Source organism: Phaseolus vulgaris, chromosome 11 (genome assembly GCF_051622355.1).
Source record: "Phaseolus vulgaris cultivar YP4 chromosome 11, ASM5162235v1, whole genome shotgun sequence".
NCBI classification, from domain to species: domain Eukaryota; kingdom Viridiplantae; phylum Streptophyta; class Magnoliopsida; order Fabales; family Fabaceae; genus Phaseolus; species Phaseolus vulgaris.
The window spans coordinates 4,029,495-4,051,737 of record NC_143508.1 but is presented as its reverse complement, the minus strand read 5'-3'; the positions used below and the strand labels follow the sequence as shown (position 1 = coordinate 4,051,737).

General features: G+C 33.2%; 1 protein-coding gene and 1 long non-coding RNA gene across 2 annotated transcripts; one reads left to right on the top strand and one right to left on the bottom strand.

Moving 5' to 3' along the window:
* Positions 1-6,431: 6,431 nt before the first annotated feature.
* On the top strand, positions 6,432-8,430 carry LOC137830730 (phenylcoumaran benzylic ether reductase Pyrc5). Its single transcript, XM_068638229.2, has 5 exons — positions 6,432-6,703; positions 6,843-6,977; positions 7,171-7,408; positions 7,652-7,855; positions 8,037-8,430. Exons 1-5 carry the CDS (start codon positions 6,515-6,517, stop codon positions 8,249-8,251), a joined length of 981 nt encoding a protein of 326 aa, XP_068494330.2. The 5' UTR covers positions 6,432-6,514; the 3' UTR covers positions 8,252-8,430.
* A 973-nt stretch (positions 8,431-9,403) lies between these two features.
* LOC137830736 (uncharacterized) lies at positions 9,404-9,995 on the bottom strand. The gene is made up of 2 exons (XR_011084255.2): positions 9,754-9,995; positions 9,404-9,667 (listed from the first exon to the last, which is right to left on the bottom strand). It is a non-coding gene; the product is annotated as an uncharacterized LOC137830736 (long non-coding RNA).
* Positions 9,996-22,243: the final 12,248 nt, after the last annotated feature.

Genomic DNA, 22,243 nt, shown 5'->3' with positions numbered 1-22,243 from the left:
CAACCTGCCACTGCTTTTTTACCCTCTCTTTATGCTAAACTAAACCAAACAGTAATAATATATAATATTAATAAAAATACTAATAGTAATAATATTAGTAGTAATAAATCTACTTAAAAGAATACTCACACTAGTGAAATGGTTGGACAAAATATAATATTTTAATGCGGAAAATGGATACCATTTCCACTTTAATAAGAATATAGAGAATGTGATTTATTCTTGAATTATTATAAAAAAAATATGAATAGTATTTCAATATTTTATCATATGATCGGTGTATTTACAGATTATAAAATTTTTACTTTTATCAAATTATCTTTCGTCTTTTATTGAATACTGAATTTTTTTGTCAACTTTTCGTACAAATATAAAGATTGATTGAGATGAAGTGTAAAGATATAGATTAAATACTTTATTTTTAAGAAATAAAATGTTGCGGACTTTTTTTGGGGGAGGTTTTAGCTATTTTGACATGATTTAATGGTCAAGATGATTTATTATGGCAAATTCTTCCTACACCCAATTTTCTTGGACCTGCTCACTACATAATTTGAAATTTATGAAAATATTCTTTATTCTGAAAATGAAAATCTAAAATTGGAAATAATACATTTCAGAAAAATGAATTCGGAAGAGATTATTATATTTAAAAAATAAAAAATTCGAAATAAAATTAAAAACTCAAAATTCAATTATGGAAAGAAAAATCCATAATAAAAAATTTCGTTCAAAAAGAAAAAAAATTCTAGAATACTTACATGTGATAAAATGGGTTGGGCTGTTCGACTTATTCTTAACTTGTTAGCCCAACCCACTCTTGACGCGAAAATAGAATGGGCTAAATTGAATATTAATAATCTAAGTTACAATAATATTATATATTTCTATCATTTTAACTATTTAATATAATATATAAAATTAATATTTTGAATTATTTTTTATTTATATTTTAATATTTTTAAAAATTCATTAACTGGTGAATTAAAATTATTCACTCAATTTACCATCTCTAGTTATATTACCATAGAACATAGGATAGAATGGTGGTTAATATTTTATTAGGGATTGGTAGGATTTGTTCAAAAATATATTTTTTCAAGTTACTTGAGAATAAAAACATCTGAAGAAACCGTTAAAGAACACTGTAAAATGCTGATAAAAAAAAGGAATGAGGTGTTGGAGAAAGGTATGAAGTGTTGGGAAAAGGTATAGGGGTGCAAGTGGAAAAACAAATCCTCTTAAAACTTGAGTAACTCTGGGCTCAATTTTATAGGTTGAAGTGTGACCGGGGTTTCTCTTTCCACCCCATAATTTTCTTCTACACTTCATAAATATATATTTTATAAATGATCAAGTTTTTTGCGTTTGTTTTTTGTTTGGACTTTTTTATCTATTAATCAAAGACTAATTTAAAATATAAAATATTAATAGTTAAAATTTTGATAATTAATTTAAATATTAATTTAAAAATAATTTTATTAATTTTTATTAATCACAAAAAATCACTTTAAATATAAATATTTTTTTTAATTTATAAAATAATATTTAGTTTAGTTAATTTTATTTCTAACTTTAATTATTATTTAATAAATTTATTATAGTGAGATCGACAAACAAGTTCTGGATACTTATTAAAAATTTTTGTCAAAGTTCTAGTTGAGTACAAGTGAATAACTTGTTTTTCTTTTTGACTAAACTCCGAAAATATCTCCTAAAATATCTGAATGTCAAATTTGACGCAGATGATGATGTGTGGACACAAGTCCATTTTTCAGGATTAAAATAATAATATATTAACAGTAAAAGTCACGTTCTATAATATAAATCATTATCAAATATGAAATTAAAATTAAAATTGGAAAACATATTTTTCGGATCAAACTTAAAATTTCAATTAATAATATTTATTAAATAAAGGATGAGTCCCTATGTTTAATTTATGAAATTTTCGAGTAAAAATAAAATTTTGTAAAATAGAACTGATAACTTAATTAACTCATGTACAAGAAAATAATTGTGGTTCTAAATAGAACATTATTTGCTCCAGCAACTTAGTTTGACAAAAACTTCTTTTGACAAAATACACATATTATAAAGTGTCGTGCGTGACGAAGACATCAAAGTTGTTTTTCTAGATCTTGTTGAGTAATTGTGGCGCAAGTTATCATGGTTTTTGCACCGAAGAGGAGTGTATTTTTCATTTTATATTATGCTTTTTGTAGAAAAATTTTATTAGAAGGATTGAAAAGTAGTGTGCCGTTGATACTTTATAGTGGAGTATAAATGTTGCAATCCATGAATACGACTTTGTGTTAGAAAAGTGTCCTACATCATTAATACGATCAATTCATAACAAAAAAAAATATTTTACATGTTTGATTAAATGAGAAAAAAAGGATTTTAAGTAAAATCGTAAATGACATACACGATTTCAGTTGTATAATTTTAAATTAAAATCGTATAGGTTATCTATGACCTATTTAAAGTTTATTTTTTTAATAACATAAAATAAAGAAATGAGAGTTGGTTGGTTGTTTTGGTTATTGTTATTTTATATTTTTGTTAGAATCTTACATAAAAACATTTCATAGTATATACTTTTTTATCGAACAACGTGACAATCTATTTCTATGTGCTTTGTTCTTTCATGAAAACTTGGATTTTGAGCTATGTATCTAGAAGATTGCAGTCCGCAAGCAAACATGTGTCAACAAGAACACCCAGGGTATATTTTCTTTGCAAAATATGTATTTCTTTACTAGATCGAGCATTTTCAAATCCGAGAAAATACTTAAGTTTTCCTAAATCTTTTTAATTTTAAAAGTATTGTCTAATTGTTGCATAACATGTTGTATGTCACTCACTGAATTTCCTGCAAGTATAATATCATCCAGATATGCAAGCAAAATAGTGAAAGCATTTGATGTTCTTTTTGATAAACAATGAATGATCAATATTTAATTGAATGAAACCAACCTTATTAAGAAAAGATAATCTTGCAAACTATTGTCTACTAGCCTATTTTAAACTATATAAAGATTTAGTTAGTTTGCATACATGTCCTGGTTTAGGAACTTCTATACCTAAAGGAGGTAACATATAAGCATCTTCTTCTAACTCACCATGATGAAAAACATTATTGACATTCAATTGTTGTAGATGTCCGTCTTGAATGGCGACCAAGGCAAGAAAAAGTCCCACTTCTTCATTACTTTTCTTTCCATGAGGAAGATTAGTCATGTACTAGGTCCTATTTGCTTAATAGTTTCAATCTCCTTCCTTATTACTTCTTGCCATTCAGGATACTGGATAACTTCATTGTAGCTTCATGGCTCATTATTGATAGATATATTTAATGTGTAATGCAGTTGTTTAAGAGACCATTTTTCATAACTAATATTAGACGATATAGAATGAGTGGCATTATTGATATTAATATATCTTGTATCAATGAATTGATAATGATAATCTTGCAAGAAAACAGAGACTTTATGATCTCTAGTTGATCGTCTAAGATTATCTTGGTTTTCTAAATTTTTGTTCACTAAGTTGAACAATTTCTTCATTATTATAAGTAACAAGTTCAAAAAGAAAATAAAAATAAAAATCACATTGTTGATCATTTTCCTTATTAGATTTATCCACCTTGTAGGAAAGATATGTTAAAAAAAATTATATTTCTGGAAACAAGAATCTGGCTTTAGCATCAAATAGAACATATCCTTTTGTACCAACTTCATAATCCAGAAACACATATTTTTTAGCTCTAGTATCAAGTATCTCTTTGAACTTGCTTTCAATTATCGTATTCCCGTTCAATTGTCTTGTTGCAAATCAATAAAAAAAAATGTCTGTTAATAGTAGGTAAATGATTTAAAAGGATAATATGAGTCTTTAGAGTAACATAAGAATAATTTAAACTCTTTAAGAAACAAATCATGTATTCTGAATCTGTATACTTAACAACAATTTTCATCAGATTACATATACATCTTACATACGCATTGAGGAATTGACCGTAAAGATTCAAGTTCTTCCCATAATATTTTCAAGTCAATGAATAACTCCAAAACACTTCTCCCTCCTCCTTGCCTTATTCAATAGATTTCTTTGAATAAATTTTATTTCCCTATATTATTTTATTATTATTTCAATAGATTTAATCTTGTTTGTTTCTTCATTTCAAACAATACAAATCATAATATAAATAAAAAAATAACAAACTTCACAAATAATATACTTTAAAAACAAAACAAAACTTAAAGTTTCACTTTCATAAAACTCTCCCAACCTTTCCTATCTTATCCTAACAAATTCTCTCAGTTACAGTTAAAACATTTTCGCCTTTTTTTTGAGCGAATTTTTTCTATGAAAAAAGAAAACATCTTGTAGAAATATCTACAAAGAATTGTTCATATACCTTATTCTTTTTTAAGGATACTTTCATTCATTATGTTAGATATCAAGGAAAATCAATTCTGGTTTTAAAGAATACTCCTCTTTTGATAATTAATTAATTCTGATTTTTGGTTTTAATAATATAAAATTTTATTAAAAAAATACTAAGTAAAATTATACGTAACTTACACGATTTTATGTATAAAATAATACAACTAAAATCGTATAAATTATATACGACTTCACTTAAAATATTAACTTTTTATTTAATAAAGTTGTTAAAGTATTATACAACTCTTTTTTACAAATAATCAAATTAATGATATACCACTTCCACGTAAACACTTTTTGACGCAAAATTGTATACATAAAATACGTCTTTCCCTACAAATTTTGTACAAGTGGTGCACAACTTCCGCATTTCCATAATAAAATAAATTTATACCCAAAAGTATAATGTCCAAAAATAATTACACTGATTTAGTGAAAAATCCCTTTAAGTATTAATTAGATTTTGTCTCACACCCTCCAACAAACTAATAGAATCAATGCAATACTTTATCATTTAATTATGGTGCACAAATTCAGTATCTCACTATTTAATTCCAAGTTGATATTAACATAAGTTTGCTTAATCGCAAAAATAATTTGTTAAAACGTGATTTTAATTCCTCCATTATTTTCTAAGTAAAAATATTTTATTTTTTTTAAAGTAAAAAAAATTAGCAGAAAAAAACACTCATGAAACCAATATATATATACATATATATATATATATATATATATATATATATATGCAAATGATCATAATTATTTTAATTACGAACTAAAAAATGGTTTATTTGACTCCCATTTTCACATAATGCATCATGCATTTGAAAATGTTGAAAAACAAAGTTTAAGACTAGTACTCTTTTGGGACGTAGAACATTTAGATTCTAGACACAGCACAATTCAAACTTATATGCCATGCATTTCTTACGTTCAAATTAGAAGATTTTTAACATCAAAGTGTTTTTTAGAACTCCAAATTTTATTCATCATCCAGTGAAAAAATGACAAAAATATAGATAGATACAATGAGTGATATTAGAGAAAATAATAAGATGTTTTGATGGGTTTTAAAAAATAACATATATCTTAAATCAAAACACTAGTTTTTAACATTGTTCATACTCTAATGTCAAAAATTCAACCAAAAATAAATTCAATTGAAGATTCATAGCAAAGACATGGACATCTTCAATTACTATTTAAAAACGTACACTATTTTGACTGGACATTGAGAAAATGAGATTTTTCTACTTTTTCTCATCATAATTTTGATATGGATATGAATATTGATTCATAAGTAACAAATGCATTTAAGTGGTGTTCTTTAAGCATTCTATTTAATTTGTTGTCATAAAAATAAAATAAATAATAAATAATATGCAACTGTATGAAATTCAATATTAAAATAATCTTAACTATTTCAAAAATAAGTAATTTCCATATCAAGTAGAGTGTTTTATGAAAAAAGTTAATATTAATATCTTAATTCTCTATTATAAATAAAAAATTGAGATAAAACAACATATTTTTTTCATATTTTTTTTTTCTTTTTTTTCTCCTTTATTTTTATCTCAATTCTTTATAAAGTTTTATCATAATCAGTATTTAGTGGACTTATCAAACCACTTGTTATCGGACTGTTATCGAATGACCAATGCACGAATTATTACTCTCGACGTGAAAGATGTGTTAGAGATCTCACATCAACTAGATATTATAATATTTCATAGTATATAAGTGAGTACAAATTTTAACTTGGTGTTATAAGGCTGACTTTAAATGTCTAAATGTCTAAATTTAGATATTTTTAATGATTAAGGATATGGGTAAAGGTTGTGATTTTTTCAGTATGTCGGCAAAACAACATTTTTCCAATCAAATTGCAGATAAATATTATTGTATATTTAAATGCAGAAACAATACACGTAAGGGAGCAAGACAGTGTATATATAAATGACTCCATTTGCGCATTCTTCATAGCAAATAAAGTTGCAAGATATATATTCCTTCTTCTCTAATCTTGCATAATCTTTGTGTGTTGAAACATTGTTTATTTCCAATGGAAAAGGTGGGCACTAGCAAGATTCTGATAATTGGAGCAACAGGGTATGTGGGAAAGTTCATGGTGGAAGCAAGTGCTAAGGCTGGTCACCCCACCTTTGCTCTGGTGCGAGAGTCCACTCTTTCTGATCCATCAAAATCATCCATCATTCAAACATTCAACACCTTGGGTATCAACCTCCTTTTGGTACGTAACAATTTGTTACATGCTCAATCTTTATCTATTTTCTTCTTCTGTTTTTGTTCAAGATTATTGCATCAGGTTTTTTCTCCTATTTTTTTTATGCAAAGTACTTAGTTTAATTGTGGGTTTGATGTATACACAGGGAGATGTACGTGATCATCAGAGTTTGGTTGAGGCGATAAAGAAGGTGGATGTGGTAATATCTATTGTGAGTCACACGCAGTTAGATGTTCAATATAAGATCATTTCTGCTATTAAGGAAGCCGGAAATGTTAAGGTACCTCCAAATTTACTGTTCTTGTTTTTCTCCATGTTTGCACCAAAATATGCACTTTCATGCAAACCATGATGATGCTTATAACTTTGTGATTGGAGTTCAATGTTACCATATGATTGGAAGAAAGTATTGTGGTTGTATTTCTTCGTGACAAACATGTTGGAGTTGTTGTGATGTAGTTATTTGTTTGCAGAGGTTCTTTCCTTCAGAGTTTGGAAATGATGTGGATCGAACTCATGCTGTAGACGAAGGACACAAGCTATTTGACACTAAAGTTCAAATTCGTCGAACCATTGAGGCTGAAGGAATTCCTTATACCTATGTGGTGGCCAACTTTTTCGCTGGACACTTCCTACCCACTGGGTCAGATCTTTTTGGCATAACATCACCACTTGATACTGTTGTTATTCTTGGAGATGGAAACACTAAATGTACGTAAACACACTTTTTTGCATGCATGAGCAGTTTATGTTTTTATACAAATTACGATTTGGTTAAGTTCAGTTTGATTTTGCGCAACTTCATGTTGTTATACGAAGAGTCTGATTCACCTTTTCACACGATTTGATTTTTTTTTTGTCTGGTTTGTTTTGTCTTTTTTGCACCCTGATTTTCATTTGGATTAAGAGTTTATATATCACAAATCTTCGTATCAACTTTTGTTTCGTCTACAGTTGTTCTTAATTCGGAAGAGGATGTTGCCACTTACACCATTAGAAGTGTTGATGATCCAAGAACCTTGAACAAAATTCTCTATGTCCGACCACCTGGTAACACCTTGTCATACAATGACCTTGTATCTCTCTGGGAGAAGCATCACAGTGAAATTCTCAAGAGAGTCTATGTACCAGAAGAGAAAGTTTTGAAGATTATTGAAGGTTAGTGTCAAGTGAATTATAGTGCATGTTCGACATGTGTCCTATTAGTTGAAAGAAACGTATGGTGAACTTGCTTCTTTCACTTCACAAAAATCATGTTCTTTGGTTAGCTTGAAATTATTGCGCAAAGGGCTTCTAAATATGTGTTTGTGCTGATAATTGCAATTTCTTGTTCTTGTAGAATCTTCATTCCCCGTCGACATCGGTGTGTCAATTTGCCACTCTGCATATGTGAAGGGAGATCACACTAACTATGAAATCAAGCCTTCATTTGGAGTCGAAGCTTCAATGCTATATCCTGACGTCAAATACACCACTTTAGACGAGTTCATCCTTCATAATGATGCTTGCACGCCATTTTACGTGAACCAGTTTATAGTGATTAAAGATATATAGAATATTGATTAATTGGAAGGAGGGGTGAAAATTCTATGATACGTGTTGGTTTTGCTTAAAGATACATAAAACAGAGTTAGGATATACTTTCTTACTGCAAAACTTAGTGTCTGGAGATGCTAAAGCAATTCTAGTTCTGTCACATGTCTATTAATAAAATAAATGTTTGCTAGTGTTTATTATTGCCTCTTTTTTGTGTGGCAAGAGACTACTTCTTTTCTTTCATAAATGATTTATTGGCCGAAGCACGATTTTATGGATTTTACTGATTTCATTCACCTGTGCAAGGTACTAGGGTTGAGTTGTGCATCATCCAAGTTTAGGATATATTTTTTCTATATTCTCTAGAATTCTTCACTCACTCTTTTAATTTAAATAAATATTTTAAAATCCTGGTTAGCATCATGGAAATGGCCAACCCCAACAAAACTATGATGTCTTAGCAGATTCCAGGATGGAAGCTATACTAAAGACAATGAAAAAAATTTGTATTTTTATAAACCAATAAATGCTCAAAAAGAATAAAGGCTTGTCATCCTAACACTTTAATTATCTACAAACAATGATCATTGAAGCCATAACTACAATCATTAACAAAAGAAAGTTGAGACTGAGGTGCTATGTTGCACTAGTTTTGATTGGGACATGTCTTGGCTGAAATAAAGGGATGGAACCAACAATCAACAGCAAACAGAAACAGAACCGAACCTGGGTAGAAAATTTGTCTCGAGAAGTTGCAGCAAAAAACAAAAGGCTTGACCATGATGAGCACGAACTTTTTCAGGGAGACTCAAAAAGTGCTTCAGAGTTTTTTTTCCAGAAGCTAAAATAAATAGCTTCTAAAAAAATGTATATACAAAAGATCAAAAGTATCACAGAATTAATTTTTATTACCTTGTTTAAACAAATAGGACATATATGCAATAACCTTTAAAATTTGTCGTTTCACTTCCAACAAGAATTTCAGGTAATAAATAAGTAACCCAAATTCCCTCTGTTCTCATGTTAGAAACAAACCTCTTATGAATGGCCCTACTATTCCAAATCCAAGGGGCAACATGAATCAGTATTTGACAATCTATCCTAAAATTAACACTTCCATTTTCCTTTGCTGCAAATATTCATAACATGCCAAAAAATGAACCTGCGGCATTTTGTATCAAATTATAAGGAAATCACATTTCTTCTATCATCTATGTATATTGTATTGTACGTCCATTCCACAGTTGATCCAATTTAATAAAGATATATACTTTAATCAAGAACAGACAAAAAAAAATATATTACTATAACATAACATGCGTATATATATATATATATAGTGGCGATTTGGATGATGTTGAGGTGGATGGTGGGAAGGCAGGAGTAGGAACAAGTGGATCAGGGCCTGTCGTGGTGGCGAAACAAGTGATCGATCTAGAGCGAGAAAATTGGAAAAAGTGAAAATCAATTTTAAAAAACCAAATAGATCATAAAGAAAACGAATAACAAATAGGACTCACGCTTCGACGCTCAATCTCACCGGCGTCGTCGCGGTCGGACTCACACAACCCCGGCGGCGTACTCCCTCGTTCTCCGCTCCCTCTCCCGCGCTGCGCTGGCTTCTTCTTCTCTGTCGATTTCTTCTCTAGCATTGATATCAAAATCAAAATCAAAATCCAAAGAGTTGGAGAGATGATGATGATGAAAGTGGATGTGTCTCTTGTGGTTGTAATTTTTTACAATTTTTTTTTTCACAAAGTATACCGATTACACATTTTAATTTCAAATTAAATTATAAATGTTTATTTTAAAATTTCATACAACTAATTAACTTAAAACAAAACCTACATTAAATAAAATACAATTTACAAAAAAACATTAAATATTTTTTTCAACAAAAATAATTGGTAAGCAAAACATAAAAGTACCCTATTTACTAAAATAATAGTTGTCCAACACACTATTTCTATTAAACATTTGCTAAAATCGTGATCCAACCCACTACTTCTATTTAAAAATTAATAACAATAAAAAATCTACCACGACTTCAGTTAAAAAATTAAAAATAAAATACCTATGTGCAAAAATTATGACACAAATGACTTCCACAATTTCTTTATAAATAAACACTAAAACTTTAAAGTCATGACTTTAAACTCAAAATGGATTAAGGGATAATAGAATGAATTTGTATAAATGGTTAATTAAAATTTGTATAAATGAGATAATAGAGTGATATGATAGTTGGAAGGAAATTTATAAATTATTTGAAAGATTTAAAATGTAATTTTACAAATTTATCTTTATTATTAAAAAATATTTGAATATTGAATTATGAATATTTTTTTGTGTAGGTTTAAATTAATTAAATGTTTTTAATATATAATATGCATAATTAACTGTATTTTTAATTAAAAAATATATTAAAAAATATTTTTGTGTTAAATTGAAATAAAATTATTAAATATATTAAAATTTATGAAAATAATATTTATTATTATATACATTTTTTATTTTATATAAATATATAATTTTGTTGATATTATAGTTTTATTTTTATTTTTATTTTTCATTATTTATAATTGTATGTTGTTATTAATAGTATAATTAAATAATTTTGAAATTATTAAATAAATTTATGTAATATTTAATTTTTTATATTGTATATTATAATAAAATATATGTACATAGGTATTTAGGTTAAATATAAAAATTCTACGTGAAATCAACACAAATCTCTCCATTTGTGTGAGAAATGAAAAAAGACTATCACTTTTTCCTTCACTCACAAAATCACTAAAACAAACACAACAAACACCCTCTCCTTCCTCCTTCCCACCTTCCTCCTCCAACCTCCCTCATCCTACCTACCACCTCCTTCATAAACAAACCCAACAAAGTACCAAAATCGAGTTGACAAATTTAAAAGGTTAACTCGTCCTGCTTAAGTGATGATGGCCCACGAGATCCGATCACCTTTGGGTTGAACGTCCACACTATACTTTTGTAGTTGTGTGGAATATGAATTACTCTCTCATTTTTGCTCTCACCCTAAGATGATAGGCCATGAGATTGCTTAGTGTCGGGTGGTTCATGATCATGATCGTGTTCCTAGGCCTCAATATGAACCGACACGAAATCGCAACTGTTAGATTCATTTGATTTAACTGTGCAACTCCCAACGACTACTTTTTTGTAAAAAGCACACGTCACGTCTCTGTCAAGCATTAAATGCTTCCAACAGTCACATCTCGCCTCGAGAACTCCATCAGTTATTTTTTGACTCTTTAGAAATAAAGCTCTTCGAGCCTAGGGGCAAATGTACTGGTCGGTAGCGGACAAACCAGTCTCCAAATTGATGACTGACCACCCGAATGAAATAACAACAAAATGACGACAACAAACGACAATTACCAATATAATAGATAAAACAGATTAAACTGAATGTGCACTTCCCTGATATTAAGGACTCGCTACATATCGATTAACAACGGATCTCCAGCCCATAAAGGTCAAAAGCCACAAAGCAATACTGTAAATACAGCTCTCAAAAGAAAGAGTAAGGTATGTTTTTCACATTCCACTAGAACACACTTTAAACATAGCACTAACTTTAGCGTCAAAGTGCAATCGCAGGTACATCCCGATCGGCTAAGCATCAACACGGAAGGAATGAGACTTAAGGACATTTGAAAATCACCGACACGTCAGCAATTCTATATCAAATCACATATATAATCTTTACTCATCATTATTCATACAAGTACATTAAGATATTTTTTAGTAATTTATTTAGTTTTTATTAAAATAAGTAAATCCTGGTTAGAAACATAACTCTGAAATGTATATGTTTTTACATAAATCTTGTATTAATTTAATTTTTTTTCTGAAGTCATTATAGGGAGCTCAATTTCGCATTGGTAATATTTAAAAAGTTTGTATAAATCACATTAAACCTTATCTACTAAAATCGTGGTCCATAACACGATTTCCATTAAAAAAAATTAAAAAAGCTTATATAAAAATCGCGATCGAGTCCACTATTCTATTAAAAAGTAAAAAAAAAACAATAAAAGAAAACCATGTGAGTCACTACTTTTATTAAAAATAAAAATATATGTACTTAAATTATGACACAACTTATGACTTCTACTCAAAAATGACGATTTCAAAAGAAATAAAAACTTTTAATTACGACTTTTAATTTTTTTTTTAAATATCACAGTCGTGCTCTTTATGATAATTTAAAAAAGTTAAATTACGTGTCTTAAATTTGACTTTCATATCAATTTTAAAAAACTTTTTTTTTAAATTAAACAAATTTAAATAAAGTATAATTTTATATTTTTAAATAACTTCAATGACTATCTGAAACAGCATATGAACACAATATAAGATTGTATATAAGTACTTTGAAAATAGAAACAAATTTAGGGTGATAATGTAAGACATAACACTTTTTAATTTTGTGATCAAGTTTGACACAATATACTTCCATATCTCCTTAATATTCGCAGTATTTAAAAAAATAGTTTCATTATTTGATCACCAATCATCACAAACAATCACATCACTTTGAAAAAAAAAAAATTACATTTTTCAGGATGAAAAAAATATTACTAGAAAATATACAAAAATGTTGGGAGAAGGTATAGAGTTATAGGAAAATTTGTGAAAAGGAATAGTTTTGATTCATCTTTAAACTATTTGGACCAAGGATAAAACTAAGACAATTTCTTCCTACATCATATCAATTTTGACATGAATCCTTATATTTTTTTAAATTTCCAAAATTATACTTTTTATGGATTTTAATCCAAAATAAAATAATAAATATAATTCAAAATTAAAAAATACAGATAAAATAGTCTGGAATACAAAATTAAAAATGCATTCCAGATTAAAATTTCTGAAAATAATAAATGAGTTTCAGAAATCAAGATATGGAATATTTCTTAATAAAAGATTATCTAAGGTTATTTTTATCATTTACGAGGAGATTTTTTTTGTCATTTCCAAATAACAGATTTGGTTTATGTTGGAACTTAATATTTGGATAAGTCAGGGCTCAATTTTATAGGTTGAAGTATGACGGGGTTCTTTTTCTACCCCATAATTTTATTCTATACCATAAATATATTTTTTTATATTAATTATTGTTTGGACTTTTCAATCATGTTTTTTTAGCGTGTAATTTCCTGTGATGAATAATATTTTTTTCACCTACGAGAAGCTTCTTTCTTCTTCATTTCTTCTTCATTCTCAAAAACATTTTCTAATGGATTGTTCTAAAAAGAAAAGAATAATCAACCAACAAGTTCTGCATATTTATTTTAAAAAAATGGTTAAACTTATGGTTACAAGTTTCTTTTTGACTAAACTCAAAATATCTCCTATAATATCTTAATGTCAAATGGAACATTGACTCCGAAGCTGACAGAAAGAAATTTTACGTGTTGTTTTCAGGATTAAAATAATAATATATGAACAGTAAAACTCATGTTCTATAATATAAATCATTATCAAATATGAAATTAAAATTTAAAATTTTCGGATCAAATTTAAAATTTCAGTTGATAATATTTAAATAAACATTAAAAAAACAATAAATAAAAATTAAATTTAAAAATTAAAATAATTAGTTACTATTTAACTATAGATTAGAGATATTTTATAAATTAAAAAAAAATTGATATACAAAATAAATTTTATTATTAATAAAATTTTATAAAATAATTTATGATTATTTTAGTCACTTACTATTTTATATTCTAATTTAAAAGTTAAAACCTTGGTTAATTGGATACCAATTTACAAACTATTTAACAATAATAGAAATTAATTTAGAAACTATTTAACAAGAACTCTGAAAAGTTGAAAACTTGGAAACGTTTAATAAAATCTAAACTACAATAATTTCTCAAGATCCTTGAAACAAAAAAAATCTATAAAAAGACACATGTCTCAAGGAGAAAGGGGAAATCTTCATAGAGTCTTTTTAGTTACATTTTTTTTGTAATTCTTTTGTTTTGCCACCTCATGGAAGACTAAACTTTTTTTGTTGTTTCCTTTGTAATTTTCCATTGAGTTACGAGGTTTTGATAAAAAAAAATTATTTATTTTTAATTATCTATAGCAGCTGTTCTAATCTTTTGGAAAACGGTTTCTTATGAAAGGTTGTACTTGAACGCATAATTGAGATAAACATTCTCATAGGGTATACGCATAGAACAAAGTGGATACTGATGCATGCTTTACTAGTGAATTTCAGTTGAATAAGATTGACACATGTTCAATCTAGTTTAATTCTATTGGAGGATTGAGAAAAAATTAATCTTTTTAAAACCTGTGAAGAATCAATGGTGGAAGAACTTGGATATCAATCAACTGTTTTTTTTATTTGCTATTCTAATTTCTTTTATATGTTTTGCACAAATATCTCAACTCCCTTTTTATCATTACTATTATTGCTAACTTTATTGCTTGCAGATAGATTCAAAACATTGTTTACTACTTTTATTATTGGATTCGTTAGGAGACGACTTGAGATTATTTAACCACTTCTATACTATCATCTCTCTAGTGTTAAACAAGTCTACGCTAGAATCATCGTAGTTTGACAACAAAATAACAACTATCATTAGACAAAGCTTCTCTAGTTTAAACTTATTTTTCATAAAAAAAATAAAGTCTAACAATTATAATGATCAATAACAAATAAAAAATATGTGTCCATGTAAAGAAGAAACGTTGAAAGGCCCTAAAATATTAACATGTATCAAATAAAAATCATTCTATGAGCGATTGTAACTTTGTTTAAAGGGCAGTTTAGCATAGTATTACACATCAGAAGGAGTATTACTGGGACTAACATATGGAAAATCAGTATTTATGTTATGTTCTTATTTTGATATTTTTTTCTTAGATATTTTAGGGTTTCAATCAGCAAGATTTATGTACCCTCTCTGTTCAAGTGCTTTCAGAATGTAAAGACATTTTGCAATTCCACAGACCCAATCATCTTTAAGGTAGCGATGTCCTCGATGACACAATTCTCAAAAGAAAAAATTAGCTTGCAGTTAATAATATCCATAATTCATTGTATTGATATCAAATTAAAAGTAAATTGTGAAATATACAAAATGTACCGGTAGACACCGGTCGGACGTGGCCGACCGACTGAATGCATAATAAATGCAAGGGCATTTATGTAACAAGCCAAAGTAGTTAAGATACACCCTCGAAAAATAAGGAGAACGCGCTTAGAGAAGATATGTTCTCCGGGCATTCCGGAGCACGACTGGCAAGATCTATCCACAACCACCCTGTGGCCAAGGGATAGAAAGCCCATTAGGCAACCCTATAAATACTGTGCTTAAGCCAGAGAAAGGTACGTTTTCATTCACTTACTAAACCACATTTAGAATCTCATACTTACTTGAGCGTCGGAGTGCCTTCGAAGGTACCCTCCCCCGCCCGACCGAAGGAGACACCAAGAAGGAACAACCGACCGAAAGAGAAGAAGATCAACACGTCAGCAGTTACACTACGTCAACCGACCGTGCCTGGGCCCCATCTCTCCACTCAGGTACAATTGGCGCCCACCGTGGGGCCGAGGCAAAATCTTCACTTTTTGAAGCTATAATGGTTGCGACAAGAAACAACAACGACGCTATGGCAGAACAGATGACTATGATTCAAACCCTCCAAACTCAGATGGAGGAACTGCGACAAAAGGGGATGGAAGACCATCGTCAACACGAAGAATATAGACGCCGCCAAGAAGAAGAAATCGCCTTATTGAGAGAGCAGAATGCACGACTCCAACGACAGGTCGATAATCCCGAACGAGAAGGCCAATCCCATATGGCCGACCGAACCGCCTCTCGCATACCTACACCGGCCGACACCAATCCTGCTTCCAGAGCTGAAACAGTCGAAAGAAAGTCAAGTAAAAGGGGTCATCCTTTTACAGACGAAATTATCACCACACCACTTCCTGACAAATGGAGAGGTCTCGCTATTAAACTCTATGACGGCTCGACCGACCCGGACGAGCATTTAAATGTCTACAAGACGCAAATGACTTTGTATACCACAGATAATAATGTGTGGTGTAAAGTATTCCCCACGTCCCTTCAGGGAGAACCTCTTACCTGGTTTACAGAGCTGCCCCCGAACTCCATTGACGACTTTGACATCTTAGCCGTAAAATTCTCCACTCAATATGCCACCAGCTGACCGCATCACATGTCCTCCATGTCTCTCCTAGCGGTACAACAAGAAAAAGGTGAATCTCTCAGAACCTTTCTAGATAGGTTCAACAAAGCATGTATGCACATCCGAGGACTCAAGCAGGAAGTTGCATTGCACCATTTGGTCTCGGCCATCCGGCCGAGTCGTTTTATTGAGAGTATCATCAAGAAGCCGCCTCAAGACATGGAAGACCTTCGAACTCGAGCAACCAAATTCATGCAAATCGAAGAACACATCGATTACCAGCAACGGTTCAAAACCGTCGGATCCGGAGTCCTCAAAGACCAAACCCCAAACAAAGAAGAGAAGTCAAGACCGAACGAACCGTCCGAACCACTCCAAGGTCCGACCGGAACAGAGGAGGCCGAATCCCCAGGTTTAACAGTTACACCCCCTTAACTGTGCCGAGGGGACGAGCCCTAGATGAAGCACTACAAACAGACTTAATCCCGATATTGAAGCAATATCAAACGCCACCGAATGCAGACACCGCTAAGCATTGTCAATACCCTCGAAACTTCGGCCACACGACCGAAGGATGTCAGGCGTTGAAGGACAAAATCGAAGAGCTCATCCAGGCTGGTCATTTGAGGCAGTTCGTCAAGAGGACAAGGAATTCAAGATCCCCACCACGGAGTACCGACCGTCCATCTCGTGGTGTCGACCGGTCATACCGTAACGATTACAAACGCCGAACTGATCATAGCCAGACTTCGCGGAAACGCAGTGCAACATGATTGCTGGACCCGTTAACTTGGGCGAACCGAACCACGAAGCAAATTATATAGCCGGGGGCTTTGCCGGTGGCGGGTGCTCAAATTTCGCTCGAAAGAAACATCTCCGGAACATCCCGTCCGCTCATGCTACCACAAGGAGGCGTCCACACATACCTCCGATCACTTTCACTGACGATGACTTCACAGCCATAGATCCAGCCCAGGACGACCCTATGGTAATTGATAAGTGTCTAATTTCAGTAATATTTCATATTAAAATATAGGCACTTATGAGGATTTATTGCTAATTTACATATAAAATAATCCCTAATTTATGAATTTATACCTTTTTACATTTTTTATGATCTTTATTTGAATAAGAGTATTTTATTCCCAAATTTGGTGTTAATTGCAGATTTCTGAGGAAGATTGGAGATTTGGATTAAAGATGAATGATTTGAGCCAAAAAGATAAAGATAGAAGGTCCCAGAATGAAAGAAAAAAAGAAAGAAAGAAAGATTGGGCCTTTTTATGTTTTATCATTTAGCCCATTAGCGCGACACAATAAACAACCTAACCCTAGAAAACTAGGATAAATAGAGGGCTAGAGGCTCAACCTTAGTGTGCCAGATTGAGAGGAAAACACCATAGAGTGAATTGTAACCCAATTGGGAGAATGGAAGGTGATAGAAGTATGCGTGGCTAATTCTACCCTTTGGGATTGGGAGTAATCTGCTCAAACTCTTATGTATTGAGGTGATATTTGATATATTAATATTCAGTTCTTGATTGATTATTGGTATTGTTGTTTTACTTTTAATTCTCCGTGACAAATTGAGAATCTTAAATCTGACCGGGAGGTATTTTTAGGGTTCGGACCTAAACAACAATACTTAACATATTTGAGTGCTAGGAATAGACTTGAAATGTTAATTGCTATTAAACGTCTGAGCTTCGTTCTAAGTTGTTCTTATAAGTATGCGAGGGATCGATAGTTAGGGAACATTCTTAAGGATTTTATATGCGAGGAATCGATATAAATGATTTTTATACGGGCATCAATTTCAATTAAAGAACTTAATATTAACATGCTAATCAAAATACATGAGAGTGAGAGAGATGAAACTTAATCCCAATTTTTCCAATTGAAGCAACTAATTCTTTGTTTGTTTTCTTATTGATCAGTGCCAACATAATCACTTCACACTCTTTTTTATTGTTCTGTTGTTATATTTAGCGAATATTGTACTCGATGATTCACTGTTCTTTGTGGGATCGATATCCGTCCTTAGGGACAATTATTACTTCTGACAAACGCGGTGCACTTGCCGTAAAAAGTCATCAGTAATCACTGTAGAAATTGACAAGTTCGCAATTGCCAAGACTTTGGTAGATCAGGGTAGCTCGGTCGATATATTATACTGGGAAATTTTCAAGAAAATGCGCATCCCAGAATCAGATATTCAACCTTATAACGAACAAATTGTAGGGTTCTCAGGTGAACGGGTCGACACTAAGGGGTATATAGACTTATATACAACCTTTGGTGAGGAAGACGGTCTCCACAAAACAATAAACGTACGATATCTTCTGGTGAACGCCCAAACTTCCTACAACATCCTACTCGGTCGTCCGTCCATCAACAGATTGAAAGCCATTGTTTCCACCCCACACTTAGCCATGAAATTCCCTTCGGCAAATAACGACATTGCAACAATCCATGTCGATCAAAAAACCGCTAGAGAATGTTATGTTGCGAGTTTGAAAAGTGAGCCAACTCGGCAACTCTACACGACCAATCCGGACGACCGACTCCCATAAAAACGAGGACGATCCCCCACTCGGCGTTCCGGACGGCACATGTCCCGTCGTCAGATGATAGCCCTTGTTGATCTCGACCCTCGTATGGACGATCCCCGTATGGAAGCAGGAGAAGACTTGCATCCGTTCCCGTTTCGCGATGATCGCCACACTACGCATATCGGCACTTCGCTGAAACCGGACGACCGAATGGCCATCGGTACGACACTTGTTAAAAATGCCGATCTGTTTGCCTGGACGGTCGCTGACATGCCTGGTGTAGACCCACAGGTCATCACTCACCGATTATCACTGTATAAAGAGGCTAGGCCAATAGCTCAAAAGAAAAGACATCTAGGCGAAGAACGACGCCAAGCCGCACGTGATGAAGCCGATAAACTGTTACAAGCTGGATTCATTCGGAAAGCCCATTACACCACATGGCTAGCCAACGTGGTTATGGTAAAGAAAGCAAACGGAAAATGGCGAATGTGTGTTGACTACACGGACCTCAATAAGGCATGCCCAAAAGACGCTTACCCTCTGCCTACCATTTATCGTCTCGTTGATGGGGCGGCCGGACATTACATCCTCAGCTTCCTTGATGCCTACTCAGGTTATAATCAAATCCAAATGCACCCGGCCGACCGAAAGAAGACAGCCTTCATGACTGATTCCAATAATTTCTACTATGAAGTTATGCCCTTCGGACTCAAAAATGTCAGGGCCACTTATCAAAGACTAATGGACCATGTATTCCACGACATGATCGGCAGGAATGTTGAAGTCTATGTCGATGACATTGTTGTCAAGTTCGACTCATGCAAGCAACATATTGTCGACCTAAAAGAAGTTTTTCAGGCCCTCCGCCAACACCAGATGCGACTCAATCCTGACAAGTGTGCGTTTGGCGTCGAAGGGGGAAAGTTCTTAGGTTTTATGCTGACTCATAGAGGCATAGAAGCTAACCCTGAGAAATGTAAAGCTATTTCCGAAATGAGAAGTCCCAACTCCATTCAGGAAATTCAGAGACTCATCGGCCGACTCACCGCTCTATCCAGATTTGTTCCTAAACTTGCAGAACGAACGAGACCCATCGTCCGATTATTGAAAAAAGCATCCCGCTTTGAGTGATCGGCCGAATGCGAGGAAATTTTCCTCCAATTGAAAACTTTTCTATCTTCCCCGCCGGTCATCCAGAAACCGGACGCCCGAGAGCCCATTATAGTCTACCTCGCCGTTTCACACGAAGCCGTCAGTTCAGTCTTAGTGCAAGAAATTAATTTTGAAGAACGGCCAGTCTATTTCGTCAGTCGCGCCCTCCATGGCGCTGAAATCCAATACCAAACGATCGAAAAGGTAGCTATGACTCTCATCATTACCGCCCGACGAATGCGTATGTATTTTCAAAATCATCGTATTATTGTTCGGACAAATTACCCCATTGTAAAGATTCTCACTAAGCCAGATCTAGCCGGACGAATGATCGGATGGACGATAGAACTATCTGAATTCCATATTCAGTACCAACCACGAGGAGCCATCAAGTCGCAAGCTCTTGCTGACTTCGTAGCCGAACTCACTCCTTCCTCAGCCGAGACTGAACACTCATCGTGGATCCTATACGTGGACGGCTCCTCCAACGAAAGGTCGTGCGGCGCTGGAGTCGTTTTGGAAGGTCCCGGCGAGATTGTCATCGAACAAGCCCTAAAATTCGACTTCAAAACTTCAAACAATTAGGCCGAATATGAAGCCATTTTAGCCGGCCTACGCCTCGCTCAAGAACTGGAAATCACTAAGTTAATTTGTAAAAGTGATTCCAGGCTAGTCATTGGTCAACTTAATGACGAATATGAAGTCCGAGAAAGCTTTTTACAACGATACTATCACTTAGTCAAACAGTCGATGAGCACCTTTTCTGAAATTTCCATGCAGCACGTTCGACGCGATCACAATACTCGCGCGGACGCCTTGTCCCGTTTGGCAACCACGAAGTGTAAGGGAATGCATAGGTCGGTCATCCATGTTACGCTTACACGCCCAAGCATCGACCTACAGGAATGCCTAACGACCGACGCGGAATCTACTTGGATTACCCCAATTAAGCAATATGAAGTCCGAGAAAGCTTTTTACAACGATACTATCACTTAGTCAAACAGTCGATGAGCACCTTTTCTGAAATTTCCATGCAGCACGTTCGACGCGATCACAATACTCGCGCGGACGCCTTGTCCCGTTTGGCAACCACGAAGTGTAAGGGAATGCATAGGTCGGTCATCCATGTTACGCTTACACGCCCAAGCATCGACCTACAGGAATGCCTAACGACCGACGCGGAATCTACTTGGATTACCCCAATTAAGCAATATTTACTCGACGGCACATATAGTCCTCTCGGCAAAAAAACCATGAAGATGCAGGCCGCCCGTTTTGTCTTAATTGGCAACGACCTTTATCGCCGAGGTTATACCCGACCACTCCTTAAATGTTTGACACCCGACCAAGCTTCCTATGTCGTCCGAGAGTTGCACGAAGGAATTTGCGGAACTCACTCCGGCGCACGAACAATGGCTGCCAAAGTATTCCGGGCCGGATACTACTGGCCGACCGTCCAAGGCGACTGCACCAATTTCGTCCAAAAATGTCTTAAAAACACAAGAATTAAACACTATTAATGAAGTTACTCAATCACCAAAAATTTGCAATCACATACCAATAAAATCCGTCCAGGGATCGGACGACGCATATAAGGCAATTATTTCCCTTTTCGGCAATTTATGCGGGAGCTGGTCGAATATCACCATTACAGCCCTACCCAGCACCGACACGGCCGTACGGGAATTAGAGTTTAGGGCAACGGGATTCTGCATCCAATGAAATGGGAACCTCGTTCCACCCTCAGCAGTATAAAAATACTCCCGGCCGGTTCCACGAATATCTTAAAATACCTTTCCTTGAAGTTTTTGTAAGAGGTGGTAAACGCCGCAAATCGCACACTCCCCGAGCGGCTCACCAAGGAAACCCAGCTTACCGGACTAACCGGATATGTACTATAATAAAACAAAAATACTTCCGCCATGGGTGTCAACTCAAAAAGTTGACACACCATTCGGAAGGCTTGTAAACACGCCCATGAATTCGGGTGCAGTTGTGTCGGGGCTAAGTTAAGGATTCGTAGCACGTCCATGGTAAAATCATCGAACGGCAGGGTCACTCTCAAATCAGTAAATAAGGTGG

What these genes read in the sequence shown, in the direction of transcription:
- LOC137830730 (XM_068638229.2), top strand. Translation starts at nt 6,515, where the DNA reads ATGGAAAAGGTGGGCACTAGCAAGATTCTGATAATTGGAGCAACAGGG. An exon ending in TGGGTATCAACCTCCTTTTG is followed by an intron (nt 6,704 to 6,842) that starts GTACGTAACAAT and finishes ATGTATACACAG; the next exon opens with GGAGATGTACGTGATCATCA. An exon ending in AGGAAGCCGGAAATGTTAAG is followed by an intron (nt 6,978 to 7,170) that starts GTACCTCCAAAT and finishes ATTTGTTTGCAG; the next exon opens with AGGTTCTTTCCTTCAGAGTT.